This window comes from Phyllostomus hastatus, unplaced genomic scaffold (genome assembly GCF_019186645.2).
Source record: "Phyllostomus hastatus isolate PE091 unplaced genomic scaffold, TTU_PhHast_1.1 phas_scaffold_93, whole genome shotgun sequence".
NCBI lineage: Eukaryota > Metazoa > Chordata > Mammalia > Chiroptera > Phyllostomidae > Phyllostomus > Phyllostomus hastatus.
Genome location: NW_025334042.1, coordinates 20,773,126 through 20,794,919, shown reverse-complemented (window position 1 = coordinate 20,794,919; position 21,794 = coordinate 20,773,126). Strand labels below are relative to the sequence as shown.

At 43.0% G+C, this 21,794-nt stretch overlaps 1 protein-coding gene across 2 annotated transcripts in view; it reads right to left on the bottom strand.

Moving 5' to 3' along the window:
- The window catches only part of BIN2 (bridging integrator 2), a 28,029-nt gene extending 6,313 nt beyond the window's left edge, over positions 1 to 21,716 (bottom strand). For both annotated transcript variants that reach the window (XM_045829815.1, XM_045829816.1), the window contains exons 1-9: positions 21,573 to 21,716; positions 14,751 to 14,831; positions 7,332 to 7,386; positions 6,943 to 7,037; positions 6,304 to 6,399; positions 4,894 to 5,001; positions 4,493 to 4,578; positions 3,214 to 3,289; positions 2,263 to 2,345 (exon numbers count right to left, since the gene is read on the bottom strand). In XM_045829815.1, coding sequence (XP_045685771.1) covers positions 2,263 to 2,345; positions 3,214 to 3,289; positions 4,493 to 4,578; positions 4,894 to 5,001; positions 6,304 to 6,399; positions 6,943 to 7,037; positions 7,332 to 7,386; positions 14,751 to 14,831; positions 21,573 to 21,653 — 761 coding nt within the window. In that variant the 5' untranslated portion in view covers positions 21,654 to 21,716. The remainder of the gene's footprint in view (positions 1 to 2,262; positions 2,346 to 3,213; positions 3,290 to 4,492; positions 4,579 to 4,893; positions 5,002 to 6,303; positions 6,400 to 6,942; positions 7,038 to 7,331; positions 7,387 to 14,750; positions 14,832 to 21,572) is intronic.
- Between the last annotated feature and the right edge of the window lie 78 nt (positions 21,717 to 21,794).

Below are 21,794 nucleotides of genomic sequence, written 5' to 3'. Positions count from 1 at the left end.
GTCTCTAAGCAGAAACACTCAGAACACAAGCTTATGTCTGAACAGGTGATGACAATGTTGGGACCAGGGGCTCGCAGGAACCTAACCCTGAGTTTTCCCTGGGAGCAGTGGTTCGGTATTCACCAATGCAGTGCTGGACTTGATTTGATAGAACAAAACTACCATGGATAACAAAAACTGACTGTAACATTATCAAGTATGTTGGATACGGTGCCGAGTGCTTCTATAGCCAGTATCAGCTTAATGCCTCGCCTCTGTAAGTGCCTCCTATGAACTATCCACTAACTTACTCAACCACCCCAAAATATCTGCTTGACAGGTACCAACTATATGTTGTGTCCTGGGCACTAGAATGGGAGATATGGATAGGAAGGGAAAGATGTAGAAAAAAGTTCCTTCTAAGGGAGTTTCTGACATGACATTAAGCTGAGTGATATAAGGTTCTTTCCAGCACTAGAATTCTAGAGTTCAATAGGTTTAGAAGGCCAGGGACACAGCAAGTACACACCAGATTTCCCTACATGGTTCTGAGACACCTTGGTGTAAGTAATGGTAGGTTTCAGATGAACGGACAATTAGAGAGAACTACGGTGTTCAATACTGAGAAGAGGGGAGAGTTTTTGGAGCGAAGTAGGAAGTCTATTTTGGCTATTTAGTGGTTGTTTTTAATAGTCTGTAACTAATTGCTAAATGAATAGTATGAGCAACAGATGTGAGCCCTATTCTTCCTTCAAGTCCCAAGCTCAGTCTTACCACTGCCTTGAAGCCTCCCCAGACCATCTGCACACTGGCAATTACCTACCTCCCTGGGATGCCTACCAGGCTCATTAGGCTCTGCAGTCTCAGGCACTATGTATGTGCAAGTTCATATTGTTCCTTGTCTCCTTATGCACATTTTCTGTCCTTTCAAGTATTTGTAAATCACTTCAGGGAAAGGACAAATCTCCTATCTTTGGTGTCCTAATGTTTGGCATAAAATCTTGCACATAGAAGGAACTTAATAAAACTTCCTGAATAAAGGCTTCAGAATAAGAAAGGAATCACATTCTGAGGGGCCGGTGAATTACTTACACTTACCAGCATAAAGAATGCATGAGGGCAATAGATACCACAAAAAAAAAAAAAGTGGAAAATCAATGCATAACAGATTGAAAAAGGATTTTGCAACGAATATCATTAGATAATTAATACCCAGAATATACAAAACCCCCAAAACTTCATATAAATAATTTTTTTAAAAGGATAAAAAATCCAAATGAAAAATGTGAAAAAAGGATAAACAAAAGAGTTACAAAATAGGAATCTTAACTCACTACTAACAAGAAAAGATGTTAAAGCTCACTAGCAATTGTGGAGATGTGAATTAAAATTGCAAAAAATTCTATTTCATACCCATTAGCTTGAAAATTAAGAAATCTGACAACGTTACATGTAGCAAGAATATGGAGCAAGGGGGACTTTCATTCACTGTCGACGGGCTGTAAACTGAAACAGTCACTCTGAAGAACACTTTGGTAATGGCAACATCTTGTAAGGCCGAAGGAGCCCAGATGCACAGATCTGTGACTCAGCAGTGCCACTCCCTGCACACACCCTACGGAAACTCTTGATAATATTCACAAGGAGAAAGGTAAAATGTGTTCAATGTAATATTATTTGTAATAGCAAAAACTGGAAAACAACCAAAATGTCCATTAGCAGGAGAGGAGATGAATAAATTGTGAACTAGCCATACATAACAGTATGGAAAGAAAAGGTCAGAGCTAGCAACACAAAGCCACAAGAAAGAATAAACCTCATAAACAATACTAAGAGAACAAAAGAAGTTGCAAAAGAATACATACAGTATAATTGTACTTATATACAGTTTAAAAACCCGTGAAACAATGTTTTCCATGTGTATAGTAACAGTACAGAGACATGCACGTGCATGGGGATACTAAATACTGAATTTCAGGTAGTGACTGACTGTCTGTAGTGGAAAGTGAGTGGGGAAGGAATTAGGAGCTTCAGTCATATATATATAATAGTCATGTTCTTAAATTTGGTGGTAGGTGTATGGCTACTTGTATGATTCTTTATACCTTTGGTGATAGCTGAAATGTTTCATAAAGGGTAAGGTTTATACAGAGGCGCAACAACAAATGACATCATGCACGTAAGCAGGAAGGAAAGGCCAGGATCTGGGCCCGGGGATCAGAGTGTAGAACACGCCTGCCCACAGGGCGAGGGAACCAGGGAAGAGTCTCCGGAGTTGCTCACCTTGACAGTCCCTTCACCACAAAGACTTTGTTGGAATGTTGCTTCTCCAGTTTGCTCATCACCTCATAGAGATTGTGGTTCAGCTAGAGCCAGCAAGAGAAGGGGATGCTTACTCAGACGGAGCTTGAGGCTGACATATTCCTTCCCTACGCTCAGACAGTGAGCCAATCGAAAACCTCCCCACCCTTAACTATAAAGTCATCCCCATCTCTTTTGCACTAAGCGTCCAGGGTCCTGTCCCACCATCCCTTCTTTCTTGACTTCCTTCTTAAGTTCTGCCTCTTCCATCAGACTGGCAGTGTTCTGAAGGTGGGGTCCTTGATGTTTGATTTGAGGTTCTAGCTTCTCTCAGGTGATCCCAGGAATGAAAACTCATTGTATTATAACTAGGCAAATCATAATTTAGCCAAAGTAACTGTGGAGAGGAACATGTGGGGGTGTGAATTATATATGTGAATATATAATAATGGCCGAGAGTCTTGGAATCTCAGGACTAGAAAAGACCCCATGAGGTCATGTTTTGTTGGCTGCCTGTCACTGAACAGGAGTGGCCCTATTCAAAACCAACTAACTACCAGAGAAACTGACTTGTGTTTAATAATTTAAACATTGCCCTCTCTGCTCCATAGCAACCAAAGACAGAGGTCTCACAACTTGGTTCCCCACTTCAGCTATTTCTTCCATAGGCCTAACCCCCTTTATTCATCTGAAGTTCAAGTTTGGATGCTATTATTCAGTTGTTAATGGTGATGGAAAGGGTCCTCTGATATATACATTTATGCTTTAATATGGTCAACACAGTAAATCAGGCGCTATTATTTTATCATGAGAAAAAGGTAAAAATCTGTGGTGCTGACTTGGATACTTAATGAGATTATGTAAATGAGGACTACTTCCATATTGACCATAAAAACCCACTGAGGGGTCTAAAATTGACCAGCTGTGCCTTACCTTGCTCATTTCCCTGTAGAAGACATCCTTCAAGTTGGAAATGTTTTGAAAGATGGTCACATAACAGCCAATACGACTATCAGAAGGCAAAACAACAAACATATGGGTAAGGGGAGGTAAAGGAAGTCTTTGTTTGAAAACATAAGGTAGGAGCTTTAGTCAAAGCCAGCCACCACAGGGATCCTTGGAGAAAGGCACCCCATACTCTAAGACTCAGGATGTTCTGGGACCTGTACTTATCAGGGCCAGCCCAGGAGCACACTTGACTCTCAGGAGGGAGAAGGTCAGAGGAGGCACGCAGCCCGGGCTGACACCAAAATACAGTATCACAGACCTCTAGCTGCACAAAGTTATCTGATTCAGGCTCTTTAGATACTGAAGCAGACATAAAAGTGCTCTGAAGAATTTTTAAAGTGCTAACTAAATATAAGGCCATAAAAAAAAGAAAATGTGTTTTTTTGCAAATTAAAAAAATAAATATAAAGCTATGCAATTATAATTATTGCAATAATTAATTATTCTTTCTCATTATGCAATATTGGACTTCTGTGAAGCTGTATGTACACTAATGGGATTCTACTAGAAATGAATTGGGAAAATTTACATTTTGAGAAACTATTAAATTTCAATTGTATTTAAATTGAGTCATATAATGTTTTAGAATATATGTAGTTACTAAAAAGGCTCCATAATATGTGGACTAATATTAAGTGACAATATGAAATACACTGGCCACAACTGCATTAAAGCATATCTTATGCCGTGAAAAAAAAAACCCCATAGGATTTGTATAGAATTTCCGCGCAGATTCCTTTTCCAATGTAAAAAAGTTATACCTAAAACACTTTTACTGCTGTGAAGCAGACATCTTCATTAATGGAAATAATCATCCCACAATTTAATCTATGTAAATCTGGATGGTCACAAACCAAGGTTGTTTTAAACAATACGCCCTTGTGGCGTGAACCAGATACTCGTGGTAAGCCTGATGACAGCAATTTACTCGCCAAGATCTCTCCTATCCAAGGAGCACCTTGTTTTTAAACCCAGAAAAGCTGGCAGGGCAAGGATGGTTATCTCTGTACTGCAGATGAAGAAACCAGGGTCCAGAGAGATACTGAGGCTTGCCTAACATTACACAGCAGGTTAGCAGCTGGGCTGAGGCTACATCACTCTTAGACCGGGATGGTTTTTTTCATGAGATGACATGTTTGGGCTGCCGGCTGCCTGGGCCTCTGGTGGCCTAGGAGCCCAGCACTTTCCTGGACTCAATCATTACCTATTATAAAGAACGGGTAGCTCCTCTAGTAGTTCCTGGTTCAGATCCTCGAACACGAGCTGGGCTTTGTTGAACTCTTCCTCTGCCTACGTGGTAAAAGAGACAACTATTCCTCTCAATCCTCAACCCCAGGATAGAACCTACTTCTTTCATCCTCTGCATTTTTTTTCAGGGACTAGGCTTACTCAGAACCAGGGCTCTCCTCCCTCAGACCCATGCCCTCCCCAGCCTTGAGTTTCTGGCTCTCTGTGAAGCACTGGTGTCAGAGGAAACAGGATTTCCTTCAGGACTTTGGATGTTAAATTCATCACTTCCTAAACCAAGTGTGGTCCAGCCACCTGCCACCATTGTGGGGAGAGAGAGGGCAGGAAGATTTTATCAGGATTTTTTTTTTTTTTTACCTTGGCAATCTTGGCCTCATCCTTCTTCTTGGCATTCTGCACTGCCTCCAGGTGGTGTCTGGCACTGTCGTAGTCCACGAGTTTCCGACCCCGCTTGGCGATTCTTTCCTAACCCAGAGTCATGAGAAAGGGCCCTGATACTCTTCAGTGGCCAGGCGGTCAGCAACAGAGTATCAAACAGAGAGGCAAGATTCCTGTGTCCTACCGTCAAATTTCATGTTCTACTGGGGTTTTGTGCCCAAGGGATCTCTCTCACTATCCGGAAAGAATGGGGATTCTCAGGGAGAGAGAGAATAAAGGGCAATTCGACAAAGCACTTGTAAGCTTGCCATTAACTATTAATATTTGCTATGAACTCACTAAAACTATTTTAGCCTCCAGGATAAACAGTCTTGAGAATCCTATGAAACTGAAAGGTAGAGGAGTTTTGGGTCTTACTCCTAACACTGCCACTTACTAGCCTTGTGACCTAGGGCAAGGTCCATCTCTTCTGAAGCCTCAGTAGCCTCACCTGTCTTTTGGTATTATTTTACAGATCCAATGCTGAATATACAGTGCTTTGAAAATCCTAAAGCACCACAAAAACATTACAAGCACTGAGAGAAAGTCTACTCAATCTCATCCAAACTACAAATTATACCAGGGAGAAGTAAACTATGTTATTGACCCCCATCTCATTTTTTCAATCACTGAATTTGAAAGGATCTTAGCAATTATCTGGTCCAATGTCCTATGCAATACATGAACCTTCTGTACAACAGCCAAAATAAGAAGTAGTTTGAGTGTGGCTCAGGTGGTTGGAGCGTAGTCCTGTAGACCAAAAGGTTGTGGGTTCGATCCCCAGTCAAGGCACATACCAGAAGGCAACCAACCAATCAATGTTTCTCTCTCTCCCACTTCCTCTCCCTCTAAAATCAATAAGCATCTTTTAAAAAAGTAGTATGACTTCTGTTTGAACACAGAATAGAGAACCCACTATCTTATGAAATAAATGAATTCTAATTCCGCTTTCTGGAACTGTTTAGAACAGGTTCAGTTCCTCTTTAGCCTACCAGACTTTCAAGTATTTGAAGATAACTATTTCAACTCCTTCCGCTTCTCTACAATAAACCTCTTCTGGTCCCATCAGCTGTTTCAAACAACTAAAAGGGATGCTCTGGCCTCGATCTAATTCAAAACCAGCCCAAATCTAGTTCACTGAAATCTTAAGTCTAAACATAACCTTCATACTACCTCTAATCCTTCACCCTAACCTCCTGTCTAACTAACCCTCAACGTTAACCCTTCTAACCTACTCAACTTCATTCTTAACTGGGGGTCCTAACCCTACTTACAAGTTTAACCCAGTATGGTCTCTAACTTTATGGGCCACTCATAATCCATCCTTGATTCTGTAAATCGGGTGAGTACCTTTATTTCTCCAAACTGGGCGACATAGTTTTCCATGGTCCTCAAAGCCTGGTCAGCTAGTTTCTCTTCATAGTCTTCCCAGAGGAGGTCGTTATTCTGTGGGGCAGAGGTGAAGGGGAGTGGTGAGGGCCCCACTGCTCAACAACTGCATACCAGGGAAACACCCAAAGTCTTCCTGCAATAGCTTCCTTTTTTGAGCACCGGGAAGAATCAGATGAAGAAACAGCCCTTCCCCAAGGAATTGCCCTACAAGTGATTGGACATACATTTAGGGATTAAGAACAGGAACAGATGGTCAGAGTCTTGGACTCTAGTGCGTGAAAGATAGGGAAGTTTGGAAGTAAATAACAGCATGAGTTAGTTTTCAAAACCAACCAGTCAGGTTTTATACACGCAAAACATCCGTAAGGTTTTAAAAAGGGGAAGAAGGTCAAAAACAGAGTAGTCCACAGATTAGGGAAAACCTGTTTTTACCTTAGAGTTGCAGCATTTTCCTGTCACCTGTGACTGGGATACACAAATGAGCAATGTGAACTGGCTGCTTTGCTGTCCTGTCCGCTTGGATGGAGAAGCTAAGGTGAAACTGAAATGAGGGCAGGGGGGAGTTGTGAAGAGTTCTAAGGCCCAGAACACTCTTACCCCTACGATGGTCTTCAGCTCCTCATGACCGTCCCACTCGCTGCTGTAGATCTCCTGCAGCGTTTGTGACACTCTCTTTGAACTTTCATGTATCACTGGAAGGAGAGAACTCCATAAAGTTTCCCGAAAGAATAGTCTCATATAATCATATGGGCGACAGGCAAATAAGTAGGTTCAATTCAGAAGGACAAACTCAGAAGGTCTGGGTTATTGGTGAGGGAAGCTGGATGGGGCTGGGATGGGACTCTTCCTTGGCCCACAAAACTCCAGGAGTCAGGGGCAGGCACGTGATAAAAACCCTGAGTATGGCTGATTTTTATTTCCATCCCCAGAGCTCCTACAAGCTGCACAAACACCCTCTGGGTTTTCTCCTGTGTTGCAATACCCACCTTTGACTGCACTAAGGAAGTTCTTCAGGTCCTTGTATAGTTTGAGGCCCTCTGCCTGAAAGGGAGAAATGCCTTTGGTGACTAAAGAGATATAATTGGAAAGATGCTCCGGAGGTCAAAGTATGAAAGTAGCTTAAAAGCAGAAGTCAGTCTTGGATTTTCTCCAAACATTTGCAAATGTTGCAAATTAGCCTTTACTGTTTTACCAAGAAGTTGTAGGTTGTCTCCTTAGGGCAATTTGTAAGTTGGGAGATTGCTCCCACTACATCGGCATGTCTTCCTTCCTGTTCCTCCTTCCGGAGAACCAGAGCCTATACCAAAGTTTCTCTGCTGAAATGTAATGATCCTCTGGCTTCTGCCTTCCTCTCTGGGGAAACTGCTCCTGTCTTCTGTAGACACTGGGCATTCCTCCTTCCCTGCTCCCTCACACAGGCCATTCTTCTCCCCTAATGTCCTCTCTGCTTTGCCCCGCGCTACCCTTCCCTTCCATCAGCCACTGCTTTACACTTCTCTTCTCACCACTGACTCTCCTGCTGTTCCACTCCAGTGTCCTCACCTACAGTTCTCTCTATCTTCCTGATTCTAGCTTCGCTCCTGGACCTGAATTCTCATTTTTAATGCTAGGACTCCCAAGCACAGATTACGTCTCCTCCCTCTGAAACAGAAAAAGGGAGGAAGGAGAGGAAGGTCTCATTTATATTCTGCAGCTTACACCTCAACCCAATAAATGAGCCACTTTTGTTATAACTCTGACAAAGGTTCATTTAGCCTCTGCTTCTTGAAGACCTCCAACCACCAGAAACTCATGACCTCTTATTGAGGCTGCACTTCATTTTCTAATAGTTCTATCAGAACTTTTACCCACTGGCCTTGGATTGGCCTCCTGGACTCAGAGTAGATCTCATTTCCCTTCACACGTTTGAAGACATCTTTCATGTGCCCTATACCAAGTCTTTTTCCCAGGCTTCCTCAGTTGTTCTGCAGGCTATTGTTTAAAGCCCCTTTCCCTTCTAGTCTCTTTCCTCTGTGTGAACCCCCACTTCTAGGAGTTGGATGAGAGGGAAGTTTGAGGCCTGGCCAGTGACATTTTAGAGCCTGACTTCAGGAGTGTGGGACTGGACTGAAAGGGAGGCCAACTTCAAGGGCCAGGTTGTGGGTCTGCACAGTGATCCTCCTCCCAGTTCAGATGATGAAGTACCTGAACTAAGATATACTATGTTCATTTGTTTTATTTGCTTGTGTTCATTACCAGATAGACTATTGAGCATATTGAAAGTATAAAAAATTATAGGAGAAAAGCTGAAAATTTAGTAAATTCTACCCAGCAACTTAAAATTTTTATTTGTGGAAATCTTTGAGAAAATGATCATTACTATTTAATTTTAGCAGCAGAAAATCCAGGTCTGCTCAATCAAATAAAGAAAACTGGACTAAATATTTCATCTATCTTCTTGCCTCCAGAGCTCTCCTCTGAGCCGGTCCAAACTTTTGGCCATACTTCAGGTTAAAAGTCCTTTTCTAGGGGCTGAATTCCAGGGCTCAAGGGACATTAAAACAGAAATAATCTCAAATTAATCTAAGGCACTGTCAGAGAGGGGGAGGAGCTGGGATTGCGTAGTGTGTCATGGCAAATGAGAATCAAGACAGTATCAGAGAAGCGACCAGGGACAAGTCAGATGCCACAGAGAGGGTAGAAGGCAGGAAGAATTGGTAAAAGTCACAGGACTTGGTAACTGGAGGTCACTGTTGACCGTGAGAAAGTGTTTTCGGTAGCATGACAGAAAAATCCAGCCAGTTAAAAAAAACTCAGAACCACTCAGCACTCACCAGAACGGGTATCTCACTTCCTCCTTGCTTCTTCACTAACAGAAAAAAAGTTTAAATAGTCTAAGATGTTAAATGTACATTAATATCTTTTAAATATGACTATGGTATGTAGCTATAAGCGTGAGGGTTTTCAAAATGTGATAACCAAAGTTTTAAAGAGTTTTGAAAGAGGTTTAGGGATTATAGAAATTAACAAAGATCTCAATTTCTTTTTTGAAGGAAAACAACTCAGACACAACTTTTTACTCCACCATGAAGATTTAGTATCAAAAATACATATCTGAGGAACAAAAACTGTGAAACTATCTTATATAAGTTCTACAAATACAATTCTCAAATTAAAAAAAAATTTAAACATGTATTTCATTTATTGATTGATTTATTTTTAGAGAGAGGGGAAGGGAGGGAGAAAGAGAGGGTGAGAAACACCAATGAGTGATTGCCTCTTGAGCACCCTCTTCTGGGGACCTGGCCTGCAACCCAGGCATGTGTCCTGACTGGGAACTGAACTGGCGGCCCTTTGGTTCAGAAGCCGGCACTCAATCAACTGAGCCACACCAGCCAGGGCAAAATTCTCAATTTTTATTCCATTAGATATTACATGGCCTGAAAAAAACAGACTAATAATCAAGGCTACCATGTATGATTGTGCAGGTCGTATGTATACTGTTCAAAACTAGGGGCTACTCTTTATACGATAGTCCACAACATGTGAACACCTTCCACCCTCCACTACATCTCACAGAAGTCCAAATCCATTTCTGTGTTTTAGAATCAAGCCCCCTGGTCAAACTTCTTCCTTTATGCTTTCGTTCTTCCCTCTGAGGAGTTGAAGTGGTACTAGTGGGACATGGGTTGGCAGATCAGCCCTGGGTATCATTTTATTTCTCCGACCTGTCTATCTTCCCTGAAATGTCTCCAGGATGAATCACCCCAGAACATTTCTTCTTTCCTGACAGAGACAACTCTCAGTGTTCAGTTTCCACTTGTCTGGGAGTCAAACACTTGTCTCTGCCACCAACTAGCAAGTTGATCCTCTCCTTTGGCTGCAGTTTCCTCATCTATAAATGCTGCGTAAGGCAATTTTGAGCTCTAAATCTGTGTATCACTTCTGCTTTCTGAAGCCTTGTCAAATTCTTGGCAGCACTATTAAGAGTCTGAGTCTGTCTCTCCCATCATCCCTTATACAAAGAGTCTCAACCCTCAGTTAATGAACCACTCGCTCTGGAAGCTTCTCCTAAGCTCTCAGGCAGATAGATAGAGCTAGCTGTCCGAACAGACTCAGGTAATGAGGATGAAGAAGGTCCTCGCCCTGGGTTTCCCTACTTGCTGGAGAAAAACGGACTCAGAGAAACCCAAACCTTCAGCAGAACAAGTAAAGGGCATGACTGACTGGCTTGAGCAAGGGCTGGAAGAGTTTGATATGAGGGAGGCCCAGAAGGGAGAGATGAAGCTGGGCAGTTAGATGTGATTTTAAAGGCAATGATCTGGAACCAGCTGTCACTACCAGAAAGAGTAAAATGCTGCTTGAGAAAAAGAATTCTTCCTACATAATATGTTTTGGAGAGAGGGGAAGAGGGAAGCAAGCAGTGCTCTCAAAGATAAATTATCTATGGAAATTTGATTAGGAACCTAGGCAGCTACAAGACCTTGAAATCAGGCTGGGACATTTGGGAGTGATATTTATTTATTAACTAACAAAAACTTTACCTACAAGTTGATTGTGGGTAAGGAATAGGGCACATGACCAAGCGGTCCAGCCTCTGGAATACTTAACTTTCCATCTCTGGCCCTCTCCTTTTTCCTCCTGTTTGTCTGAGCCACCCCAGCTCCAGCCTCAGACCTGACTGTATCATCTATGGCTGTCTTTCTTCTTAAACTGTGGGAGCCTTGAGGGCAAGTATGTTGTCTTATTTACACTGAAGTCCCAGCATCTAGCACAGTGTCTGCAAGCTAGGCACCTATAAAATGTCTGTTGCATGAACTTTCCAAGCATGTCCAAATACAAGTTGCTAGAGATGTAGCATTCTCTCAGGAGAAAAGATTTTCCTCGTTCCTAATCTAACTCCATTTCATTTCTCAAATATATATATATATTTCCCCCCATGGAGTGACACTTAGTGGGGGCTCGCACAGGGAATTCTGAGGGAATTGTCCATCTGATCCTCGTTTTCTTCCTGACGACCCAGTCTCTTGCCCTTCCTGCCCACACCCCTGCTATTGGAGGGTGATCCCATGAGGCATACGGGGAAAGAAAAGACTGAGGGACAGAATGGGCCACGAGTGGGAAACCTTTCCAAGTGGGTGTCAGCTTACTGATTCCTGCTCTTTTCATGCTGGAGTTGAAAGTAGAACAGTAACTAGTGGAGAAGAGGCCCAGGGAGGCTTCTCTTGAGGTACAGGGAAGAAAGCACAGGGTTCAAGTCTGAACCCTAGCTCGGCAACTCTTCTGCTGTGTTACCTTGACGAAATCATTCCCTCTCAATCAGATCCTATTTCCCCTCAAAGAAGTTAGACTAGATCGGTTGCCAAATGCTGTCCTCAGACTAGCTGCTACATCATAATTACCTACAAAGCTTAATGTAAAACACAGATTCCCTAGTTAATGATCACCTATGATTGTTAACATCACACAAAAAAGGAGACAACCAGGCATTATGTGCCTCCAATGAAAGAATAGAACACCTATAAAAATAAGTACTCTTTTTAAAAAATATTTTATTTATTTATTTTTAGAGAGAGGAGAAGGGAAGGAGAAAGAGAGGGAGAGAGAAACATCCATGTATGGTTGTCTCTTGCATGCCTGACTGGGAATTGAACCGGCAACCCTTTGGTTTGCAGGCTGACACTCAATCCACTGAGCCATACCAGCTAGGGCAATAATAAGTATTCTTGCCATCAAAAGAAACAAAAACAAAAATCTGAATCTCATCAAGGCCCTAAATCTAACTACGAATTTTCAGAGAATTTAAGAGACAGGGAACATGTTAAATTATACCACAGAGATTCAATCACCAAAATTTAGACTGCATGAAACTGCAGGTAAATAACCTAGTATCAACGAATAAACTACAAAAAAAGGATTAGAAACCTGTAGATTAAGAGATTCAACCTTAACTTTAAGAGATTTAAACATGTCAACTAGTTATTGATATAAATAAACTATAGAAAAGACACAAGGGAATGTGAACATTGACTGGATATTTTATGATATTAAGAAATTATTGCTGCCCCGCCTGGTGGCTCAGTGTATTGAGCATGGGCCTGTGACCCAAAAGGTTGCTGGTTTGATTCCCTGTCAGGGCACATGCTTGGGCTGTGGCCCAGATCCCCAGTTCGGGGGTGCACAAGAGGCAAACGCACATTGATGTTTCTCTCTCTCTCTTTCTCCCTCCCTCCCCTCCCCTCTCTCTAAAAAATAAATACATAAAATTAAAAAAGAAATTATTGCTAAAGTTTTTAGATATCACTAAAACACATGTTTTAGTGGGAGAGTTATCATGAAATATCTGAAAAGATATTTGTATTATTCTGTTTAGTGAAAAAGGCAAGTTATAAAACCATATGAATGGGATAATTTCACTTTTGTAAACCTTGTTTATTCATAGTGAATATATTTAGAGATCATATACATACATAGCAAAGTTATTGTAAGGATATAAAACAGTGGTTGTAGCATGGAAGGGTATAAAATCATTATTTTTAAATTAATTTTTTTCTTGATGTACTTTCTGATTTGTTATGAGAAGTGTTTTATAGAAAAATATTTTTAGGTGCAATAATGGTTTTATGATTATATTTTAAAAGTCTTTATCTTTAGAGATTGATAATGAAAATTTATAGATAAAATAATATGATACCTTGAATCTGCTTCATAATAATCCAGGATGAGGGAAGTGGGTAGAGACAAAGGCAGAACAAGATTCCCAGGACTTGATAAATTATTGAAGCAGAGTGATGGGTACATATGGATTTGTTATACACATTCTTCTATCTTTGTGTATATACGAAGCTTTCCATTAAAACGAGTTTAAAAATACAGATTCCAAGGCCCTCTACCAGTGACCTTGCATTTAAAAATATTTCCAAATGATTCTAACACACTCTACTACTGAGTTAAAGAATAACTAATATCATTTTAATATAATTCTAAAGAATTACTTTGTATATAATCCAACTAACTGCTGTATGATAAAGATTTTGGCTATTCTTCATCTCTGGTTCCTGGGAGGTAAGCCCCAAATATCTGTGACTGCCCAGGTGACAGGAGTATCCTTGTTGCTCATGGATGGTGGGCCCCTCGGACTGCACCTCAGGAGGGCGGCAGGTCAGGCTGGAAAATGCGCAGTGGAGTTAGAGGTCTAGGGCTCTGAGGCAGGTGCTATCAGCCCAGACTCCAGGGGACGGGAGGGGAGCTGGAGATTGAGTTCAATCCCTTGACCAATGATTCCCTTTGCAGTGAAGTCACAATAAAAACTCTAGACACCTGAAGCCAGGGTGAGCTTTCTTGGTTGGTTACCTAGATCAGTGTGCTGGGAGGGTGACATGTCCTGTGATGTGTCCTGTGGACACATGTCTTTGGGACCTGCACAGACCTTACCGTGTAGGTCTTCATTTGTCTGGTTTTGACTTGTATCCTTTATAATAAAACTGCAGTGGTAACTAGGGCCCTTTCCTGAGTTCTGGGAGTCATTTTAGCAAACTGTGGAAGCTGAGCAGCTAGTAGCTACCCCCAAATTTATAGCCAGTTGGTTGGAAATGCTGGGGGCCAGGGAACTCTGGAGTCTGTGCCGGTGTCTGAAGTATGGCAGTGCAGTGGGGGACTGCACCCTTAACCCATGAAATTCGACCTAACTGTGAGCAGTCAGTGTCCGAATTGCAATGTAACTAGATATTCATTTAAGTTAACAACTCCCTTCTTCCATCAAGCGGGATCACAATCTCTGAGGCTGTTGTAGGAATTGAATGAGATGGGTGTAAAGCACTGAGCACGATGCCTGGCACATGGAGGTGGAAATTCAAATACCCCATGAAAGTTAAACCTCTGTTACCCACTTCTTAATGTAGGTTTTCTACATAAGATTACCCATAGTACCCAGTAAAGACAGAAGGCACAGTGAGAGTAGGAGGTGGTGGTGAGAATGACCAGTGAAAAGATGGAGATATTACTTTAGAATAAAAGGCTTAGGTGGGATATGTAGATGTAGTGGACAAAGAGGCCACATGGAAAACATGGGGCTACTGAGACAAAAGCCCTAGGGTGGGAGAGGGGCACCCTGGGAAGTAAATAAGATGGCAGGGGCTCATTTTGTCTAAGGACCTGATGATGCCATTGTACCCTGAGGGAACCACTAAGAGAAAAGAACCCTTGTCTGCACCCCCCTAGGACCCAGCGCCAGCAGGAACAGGAAAGGTAAGTTTCTCTGGTACCAGAGGAAGGACAAGCAGCAGGGCACGCAGTGGCCCTTACCCCAGGGGGAAGAGGGGTCAGTAGGGATGCTTGCTCATTTGAAGAACGTGCTGTTCCTCTGCCCCTCAGCACTCACGTCTTCCTTCTTCCTCCAAGCTTCCCTTCCCCACCCTCCAGATTACCTGCTGATAGTAAAAGTTGTTGGCACTTTGTTCAAACCGTTCATCTTTGGTTTCCACAGTTTTCCCCAACTTCTGCAGTACCTGGGGATATAAGTCAGAAAGGTCCATAAGGTTATACATGGTCAAATCTCTCTTATTTGTTGGCTTCATATGACCCTGGCTTCTCTCTCTGAGTTTCAGATGCAGCTAAAGGGCCACTGTACTGACATCAGCCCAACAGAATTACATATATAGTACAAGGCTGAATAAACAATCATATTTTGTGGCTCTTTTCAAATTGCATACCCATGGGGATATGCAGCAGTATGCTAGAAGCCATATATAAAGCCTAGAGTAAATAAGGTATATGTTCCTAGAATGACAGTGTTATTTACATTGTTTTTTGGGGGGAGGAATGGGGAGTATTATATTAAAATAAGGATTAATAGGAAGAATGTAAAATGTTCATGGCTTTTAAAGATATCACATGAGCCTTAAAGAATTTTTCACATAGCTATAGGTTCCTCTAGATAGACGAGATTAGAGAGGTGGGTGGTTGACTCTTCTCTTATGAGGGCACTTGTGGAAAACTTTAAGAAGCCCTGATAAAATGCATTTAAAATTCAGCTAAAAATTAATGCTATCCATGTCTGTCTCCTCTCCACTGGGAACCCAAGAGCTAACCATTATACTGGTCTCAGTGCCAACGTGAAGGACGTGGAAATGAAAAAGACACAGTCCTTGTTCTCATAGGGGACACTCACTCACAAACAAATACGAAAGTCCTGCCTCTTCTGTCTGCAACCCATTTTGGGAGGAGGCACCACCATCTCCCGTGTTCACGTTGGTGAGTTCACGTTAAGGTGAGTTCACGTTGGAATCTCGGGAGTTTCCTGCCCTCAACTCTGTCTGGCCCACCTCCTTCATTAAATCCCCGACCATGAACACCTCTGAAAACCACCTCATGCTTTCTAGTTTCACTGCCATGGCTTCAGCCCAGGCCCTGACCATTTCTCACCTGGTCTCTATAAATAGGCCTGCCATGCTTCTGCTTAAGAGCTTCTTATGAGACTCCATTTACCTTCTCGACAAATTTTCACTAAAAACCTGTTACGTATCTGTAAGTTATAGTTGCAGCTTTAGCATGTACACCAGTCTCAACGATTTGCTACTCATTTGGCCTCTGTTCTCACAGCTCCTCCTTCTCGCAGGTCCTTCCCGCCCCAACACTTCATTTGTTTCCTGAGTAACCACAGTTCTTGCTTGTTGTAGATGTTGTTCCCTCTTTCTGGGATGCCCTTCCCCACCTTGGCTGTCAGGCTACTATCTAGAAAAACCCAATTCAAACTTATATCCTTTGTGACACTTAATCACATCTGCTTCACCTTATTCATCAAGTTTAATCACTTCCTCCTAAGCACTTACAACTTCTGTACCTCACATGCATTTCTGATACTGTTTTATATTTGTATTTGTCTATCTATGTCTCCTTCTAAATTGTAAGCTCCTTACGGATTGAGTACTTGCCTTCTTCATCTAAATTTCTCAGTATCCAGCAAATGGATACTTAATACTTATAATAGGAAGGAGAGTAAAACTGATACAGGAGAGGAACAATGAGCTGGGTCTGGAATTAAGATTATGCTAGATTAGAACAGAGTATAAAGGGTGAGGGTGGAAAGAAGCTTCTAGGAAAAGACATCAGCAAAGTCACAGGAGTATGCAAACTTTTAAAAAATTATTTATTTTTAGAGAGAGGAGAAGGGAAGGAGAAAGAGAGGGAGAGAAAAATCAATGTGTGATTGCCTCTCACATGCCTCTATTGGGTTCTGGCCCATAACCCAGGCATGTGCCCTGACTGGGAATCAAAACGGCGACCCTTTGGTTTGCAGGCTGGTGCTCAATCCACTGAGCCACACCAGCCAAGACAGGAGTATGCAAAATTTTAGCAACTTCATGAGATAGTTCAGCATGGCTGGTTTAGGGTGTGTTACGGGGAATGTGTGTACAGAAGCTAGAGAGGGCAGCTGGGCTCTGAATCACATGAAAGACTGCCCGAGTCCTGGGAGTGAGAAAGACTCCATCCTTAGGCCTGGGGCTAGTATCTCTCACTTCTGGAGCTCTCTCCATAATGGTTAATATAAAGGACCCTGGAGTCAGACAGATACAAGCATGCCCCCACCTTGGCCTTTCCACTTACTGGCTATAATAAGCCTTTGGGCACATCACTTAAACTCTTGAACCCCTGTTTATTGAACTCCCTTTCCTCCATTAAGATAATAGTATCTCCTGGGGTTGTTGGTAAAATTAAATGATATTATACATTTAAATTGCTTTAAAAGTGCTGCCCTAAGGTGAGTACTCAATACAAATTCACTGTTACTCCATCTAGTTCCACTCCTTCCCCCATGTATACTTGTCTTTGTTTCCTTTTCAGTTTAAGCATATGTGTTCGTCTATGTCTAACTTCACTTTACTTACAACCCAGCCCTGGCTGTGCAAAGTCCACCAGCTTCCTTGGCTCCACCTTCTCACCCCAACAAAGCACTATTTTCTACCAAGAAAGTTGCAAAACCACCTTGTTTAGTGGTTAACTCAGCTCTTCCTTCCTGCCAACCCTCCCTTCCTTTGCGTGGGGCGTGGTTCTTCTTAGGTGCAGGGGCTGGAAGAATAAGGAGTCAAGTGAGGCGAGAGTCTGTGTGGCATACCCCAGAGTGGACCTGTACTCCCAATGCCCACAAGGCTCCAGGCAAAAAAGGGCTGGAAGGCGTGGGAGTGTGTGTGCTGAGGAAACACAACCACCTTCAATTCTGAAACTGAAAAGATGGGTATTATCACCCTGAAAACATAACCCAGTGCCCTGGGCCCAAAGTTTTTTGTTGCCATAAGCAACAGGGCCAGGTGTCCCAGCACATACACTAGGCTGTAAATGTTCTTTCTTAACTAGGGTTCCCAGAGGGGAGAGGAGGTATAGGTGCTCCACAGATGTTTGTTGAAAAAATGAATAAATTCTACCTTTGGATCACTTCCCATCAAAGGCCCACCTAGTGCCAATCCCCGAAGTCCTGCACTGAGAATTCTGCCCAAATTTGCTTAGCTTAGTGGCTTGGAAATTAGAATATAGATATTTAGGAAGAAAGAGCAGGGATAAGAGACAAAGTAAATGTAGCAAAGTGTTAACACTCAGTGAAATGGGTAAAGAATATTCCAATGTTCACTGATTTATTTTAACTTCTGTGTAGGTTGAGGTGGGAGGGTAGAACTTGAAAAAAAAAAACCTCACTACAGACATGTTTGGTGGATATAGTTCATCACCATGACCCTTCCCCATAATCATTTATTATATCTTAGTTAATTCTCTCAATTGGGGTAATTTGAATGGCGCCTGTACATTAGATATTATGAGATTTTGTTAAAACTTTTTTCTTAGGTGCGATAATGATCCTTACTTTCAGGATATATGCTAAAGTAAGCTCTCCTTAATAAGGCCCTAATATACTTTCCAGCCTTTTCTCCCACCACTCCTTGCCTGAAAGGATTTCCAGATGCCTTGCCTTGCTCATGCTGGCTGGAATGCTCCCTCACACCTTGCCCGAGGAACCACCACGACCTCCACTACAAAACCTCCCTCAGTTCTCAACTTTTCTGTCCTCTGCGTTCCCACAGTGGCACAACTCTCTTAGGTCACTTATTTCATCTTTTTGTTTTGTTTTGTTTTTTAAAGACTTTATTTATTCATTTTTAGAGATGGGGAGGAGAGGGAGAGAGAGAGGGAGAAGAGCATCTGTGTGAGATGTGAGACAGAAACAGATGGGTTGCCTCTCACCTCTCATATGCACCCTGACAGGGGATGACCGGGACCATACCCACCCGGGGCCACATGTGCCTGGACGGGGGATCAAACCCACGACTCAGGCATGTGTCCCAACCAGGAAATGAACTTTTGCTTGGCGGGACAACACCCACCCAACTGAATCATTCAGGGTCAGGGTGCTTTTCTTTTGTTTTAAACTAGACTGGAAGCTTCTGGCAGGCAAGAATGCCTCTAACTCCTCTCTAAATTCCCTCCTGAGTCCAGCTGGGTATCCAGAATAGAAGTTTTTCTCTAAATATTATTGACTGAATCGTCTGGGACACAAGTTGAGTAAAAATCAACAGAGGAAAAGACCAACAAAGGAGTGGTAAAAAAAAAAAAAAAAGCCCTTTCTTGGGGAATCAGAAATCTGAAAGGCCTGCCCCAGACCTGTCACAAACAGTTGGTGAAGACATGAAGATGTATCAAATTGTAAAAACACTGTAAAGCCAGTCTGCTTTGTCTCATGTTGAGTCTGGGTGGGAACTGGGAAATAAAACAAGAACGCTTCATTTCCACTGTGTTCAATAGTCACCAGACCTTCACTCCTAACTTTTCAGACTCGGCAGCCTGAGCAAAAGGTGTTTCCATGCCCGGCTTTGCTCCTGAGAAGAGATCAGCAGGAAGCAGGCAGGCACAGATATCAGACTGGTGTGCGGGGACCCTTTAAACAGAGCAGCCTAAGTCTGGCATCCAAAGGCAAGACACCTGGGCTCCAGTGATAATTCTGTCACATGCCAATCTCTTTTGAGCCTTATTTCCTTGTTTCTAAAATTGGGATGCTAATAACATGCTTGAGGGTTGAAAAGATGAAGTGAGATCATATCATGAGTATGTTGGCTCCATAAAGGGAAAGATCATGCCTTTCTTAGTGGGTGCTTGATATGTGACACATTTGACTATTTGACATGTTGGTTATTACATACTGCTCAGAATATTACAGCCAACTGCTTACAGAAAAAGTGCAAAGTTTGCCAGGGAGTCCTTTCTTTTGACTGTAACTTTTGCCATCTTTCTCTTGCCTTCAATAACTTCTCATTCAACAATTAAAAAAAAATAAAAATAACTTCCCAAGACTCAAAGACTCTGGAAGGCTGAACTGAGCTCCTCCCCATATTCCAGGCCATTCCCACTCCACCCATGCAGCATCTGCGATCTTAGGGTGCTAGCTCAACTTCTGCCTGCCACTGTGCCTAAGTCTGGGTTCAGAGTATCTTCTTCTGCAGCAATCTGGGGATCCCCAGGGCAGACTCGAGTTTGTTCTTCACTCCGCCGTTTCAAGGTTCAGACCTGGAAAAACAGGGTGTACCTGGGCAGCTGGTTCTCCCTTTGGAAAGTATTTGACTCTGGTTTAGTGAGTCTTCTCCCCTTCTCACTTGGGTGTCTTTATCATTTTGAGTTTCCAAATTGCTGAACACTAACTCTCTCGTTTTACAAATGCAGATTCTGAAGCCCAGAGTAGGGTCATTATTTACCTAAGGCTTAGGAATCCATGCTTAAAAAAGGAGAGAAATCACAGAGCAAGAGCATAGCATTGATGATAGGCTGGATGAGGACAGAAGGTGAAAGAGTGAGGTAAAATCAATTTCTGTGTCTTTTAAAAATAATTATTCTCCATAAGTTTTTGTCTTTTGGGTTTTCTTTTTGTTTTCCCAAACCATAGTGTAGCTAGCCTTCCCCTATTCTCCAGTGCCTCTGGTTTCTCCACACTGCTTCTAACTGGACCTTCACAGAGACTCTGATCTCTGTGCACCAGATCTGGAACAAGACAGCCTTTTGAGAGGCTGAAACCATGATCAAGTTAAAGTTAGGGTAAGGTGAAGTAACAAAGGCTAGCCACACAAAATATTTCCCTTTTCCTCTGCTCTTTCATATGACTCGGCTTCCATTCCCCGCCCCCCCACCCCTTCCATTGTGAGCTTCTTAAAGATAAGGACTGTATCTACATTCCATCAATTCTCTGCTGATAATCCCACTTGGGAGAGCTGGTGGCCTTTAAACCTCCCAGGACCCAAGCCAGTGCTCTGCTTTTTAGAAGATGACACAAATATTTCAATTCTTAAGCATGTGGTATTCATCCAAATGCTTCTAAGACCATGAATCCTTAGAAAACCACAGTTCTATGTCAGATTCTTCTTATCTTTCCCTCTCCTTTTTCTACTGGCTTATTCATCTTCCCATACCATCTCATCTACCAGAGTGTTGACAGGGGCAGGGCAGAAGCTGACGTTAGAAGCAAAGAAAATACTGTGGGTAGGTAGAAACAAGAATGCCATGAACTGTGTAGAGCAGTGTTCACATAATTTACATAGGGAGGCAAGTTACAGAAGGACAGCCTACCTAAGTGCTAGTGCTACAACAGGAATGCCATTAGCTAATCAAGGGCACAATTTAAACTGAGATGCACCTTCATCACCTTGGGACAGTCCTCTCCAATGCCAGAGGGACAGTACAGGAAGCAGATAAGGGCTTCTCTTACATCAGCTTAACCAACACCCCGAGGCCAGGCAGGCTCGGGATCAGAGAGTCGTGCAGATGACTCCAGCCCTTGGACTCCCAGTCCACATCACCCGGTAACACGGGAAGCACAGCTGGTCATCTTTGTCTCATGCCTTTGGGGGAATTACCTCCTTTGAACCCTCAATGTCATCATCTGCAAAATACCACCCTTGCTAGGTTGCTAGGACAAAAACTGCTACATAGCAATCGCCAACGTTAGTTCCTTCCCTTCATCTTTTTCTGGGCCAGGCGGAGCGTTAAGGCTCCTGAGAGAGACTGATGTCTCCGCAGCTTCCTTCATACTCGCCCAAGATTGGGTGATGTTCTCCCTCTCTCTCAAGTCGGCTTGTTTTCATGGACCACTCCTCACTCCCGTTTCCCGGGGGAAGCCGGACACCCTTCTCTTCAGCCCAGACCTCTGGGGCCCCTTGGCACCCTGTACACCCCTCTCGCCACATCCAGCCTCCGCTGGAATGGAGGCCCCCACTGACCTTCTCCTGGGCCCTGCTGAACTTCTTCTGCATCTGCTTGGCAAAGACGCCGGCAGCACCTCCAGCCTTGCCCTCTGCCATCCTGTCGGTTCCCTGGGGGAGCCGGCCCTGGCGGCCCAGGCAGGAGCCCTGTGGTTTTCTGGAGGCTGCTGAGGAGGAAGTGCAGTTCCCAGCATGCTTTGCATCCGGCCCTGGTGGGCGGGGCCGCGACTTCCCCACGGC